Source organism: Oppia nitens, unplaced genomic scaffold, assembly GCF_028296485.1.
Source record: "Oppia nitens isolate AA-2021 unplaced genomic scaffold, nextdenovo-longstitch-racon4-pilon3 scaffold2_pilon_pilon_pilon, whole genome shotgun sequence".
NCBI classification, from domain to species: Eukaryota; Metazoa; Arthropoda; class Arachnida; order Sarcoptiformes; family Oppiidae; genus Oppia; species Oppia nitens.
In genome coordinates this window covers 6,660,629-6,663,355 of record NW_026533210.1, presented here as the reverse complement: position 1 = coordinate 6,663,355, position 2,727 = coordinate 6,660,629, and the positions used below count along the sequence as shown (strand labels likewise).

The following is a 2,727-nucleotide window of genomic DNA, read 5'->3' as shown; positions in this document are numbered from 1 at the left end:
CATCATTGAACTCATTGTTGAATTTCCTAATGTATAGGTTGGGTCACCCAATAGATCACGAATCCATATCTTTAAAAATAATTATAATTTATTTATTTATTAATAAGATGAATGTTATTTTTATCAACATTTTTATTTTTGAAATCATAATAGTAATTATAAATAATATATTTTACAAAATTAAAAAATCTATTTAAAATTGAGTTTTTAATATTTATCAATTGAATTATAATTAAAATCAATTAGTTATTTCCAAAACATATTTATAGTATTACCTCATTAATCAAACTTGTTATTAGAAATCTTAAACTATTTAATAATAATATAATTTGTGATACGAGTACTAATAAAAGTCTATTTTTATTAATTTGTTTCAATATATATTCATCAGTTGTTTTAGATATTATCATAAAATATCGATAACCAAGAGTTTCAAGTATTTCAATGGATGTCCGCATTTCATCATATCTTCTATTAATTGTTTTCATTGAACTAATTGATCCAAATATTGAATTCTGTATTAAAGTTTAAATATAAAACTGACAAATATTTTATTTAAATATTTATTTATGAAAAGTAGATTTTATGTTTTTAGCAATTAAGTATTTAAATAACTATTAATAAATTTAGTTATAGTTAATTATACCTCTATATTATGCTACAATATATGTTTATATGAAGATTATATAAACTTTATTTAATGTTATAATTATTAGTTTGCATGCATTTAATAAAGTTAGTGACTATTTTAATTAGAGTTTAATAAATTATCCCATTGAGGGATGTTCCCTAATAAAATCCCTCAAATTTTCAGGAATATATTATATTCCCACTATCTTGATCGTTAGAAAGAAAAAATGTTATTTATATTATTGCAATAAATATTAGCAAAAATAAAATAATTTGCAAAAAAATCGATTAATATATTTAAAAATAAATATTAATTTAATATATTTTTTTAGATTATTTAGAAAAACCACTCAAAATACAGTCAAAAAACATAAGGAATTTTCGGAAAATAAAACAAGGGATGAAATTTTGTCAAACTATGAATAAATAAAATTTAATATAAATATTTTGTCGATATTGTTAACTATTGTTTTATATATATAACTTAAATAAGAGAAATATAGTAGTATTTAATATATTATTGAATAAGTGTAAATATGTAAATAAAATCTAAAAAATTTATAGATTGTATTTTTTAAAATTTATTTGAAAACATTGAGTTATCTGATAAATATTGATATTTTTAGTAATATTGAAATATTATATATTAATTCAATATCTAAAATCAATTCTATTACTAAGTATTTTTAATTATATTTTTCAATACATATTTATCGGTGTTTTTTATATTATATAAAAATAAAATTTGAATAATCAGTAGCTGTAGCTATTTATAGCTTATAGCTTGATAGTAATAAATTATTTTTTGCCAAATATAAAAATTAAAATTTTATTACAGATTTTATTCAATTTAATTATATATATATTGAAATTTTTTTATAGAAATTCGCCCAAAAATGTGGCCACATTTTTGCCAGTTTCATACAATTTGATTGTATGTAACTCAACATTTGTAGGCAATCTTTTGGAAACCTCTATCCATATATAGACGACAATGTTTTCAGCCGTCGAAACGAGATTATTATCCCAAAAATATGGTACATCTGTATCGATAAAGTTATGATCAATCGGTTGTATAATAGTTTCGTCAATGATTTGCTTGAGAACTGCAATGTCTACCAGAAACCCAGTAATCGGATCTACTGTTCCCTTGACAGTCAACTCTACCTTATAATTGTGTCCATGAATTGCATTACATTTTCCAAATGTTTCACTATTTGTTTGTTGATCCAGTAGTGGACTATTCATACGATGTGCTGTACTAAATGACTCGATACGGGTTAGGTATACCACGGGTTGTATTGGTTTTGTAGTCGACACAGACATAACTTCCTGTTATTTAATGTATTTTATTAGCTATTTATTAGTATTATTTAATTATAAATATTAAGTAAAAATAATATAAGATTACTTCAATTAAATTATAAGTTATAATAGTGTACTTATGCACTTGCATTTATTACACTAATAAAATTTTTAAAAAAATAATAGTATTTTTTAAAAATGTAAATGTAAATATTCTATATTTATATTAAACATAATATGATTTGCTGTCATTAAATGCTATGTAATTTTTATAAATTATTTGTCTAATAATAATAATAATAGTCATTTTTATTAACAACAACAAAATATTTTTAAAATTTATAATTGTAATAAACAAAATAAAAAGTTAATAAATAAATGTGTTTTAAAGTTTAAACTATTATAAACAAAATTAGTGATACTAGGATTTTATTAAAAATCATATAATAAAATTGAACTAGATAAATCTAATTTTTTGTAATTTAAGATTTTAGTTAACAATGTGAGGATATAGTGAATTGGGTTAATGATTAAACTTTCCATAAAATGTTGGCTACAAATGTAATAAATTGATTATTAATAATTTAAATTGTATCAAATAATTGTTATATTAGTTATTTAAAAAAACAAAATAGTTATTAAAAATTGTAAACAAAATTGTAACACTTTAACACATATAAAAAATTAATTATTGATTATTTTCTAATGAAAATTAATATTATTATATTTACATAAATTCACTATTAAATGCAATTTTATTATTTTTCTATTAATTACAAAGATATATAATAC

The 2,727-nt window shown here is 19.5% G+C and overlaps 1 protein-coding gene across 1 annotated transcript; it reads right to left on the bottom strand.

Annotated features, from left to right (window-relative positions):
* Positions 1-1,506: 1,506 nt before the first annotated feature.
* On the bottom strand, positions 1,507-1,956 carry LOC128955934 (6-pyruvoyl tetrahydrobiopterin synthase-like). Its single transcript, XM_054301614.1, has one exon. The coding sequence runs from the start codon at positions 1,954-1,956 to the stop codon at positions 1,507-1,509; it is 450 nt and encodes a 149-aa protein (XP_054157589.1).
* Between the last annotated feature and the right edge of the window lie 771 nt (positions 1,957-2,727).

Coding starts and splice junctions, on each gene's coding strand:
- LOC128955934 (XM_054301614.1), bottom strand. CDS start 1,956: ATGTCTGTGTCGACTACAAAACCAATACAACCCGTGGTATACCTAACC.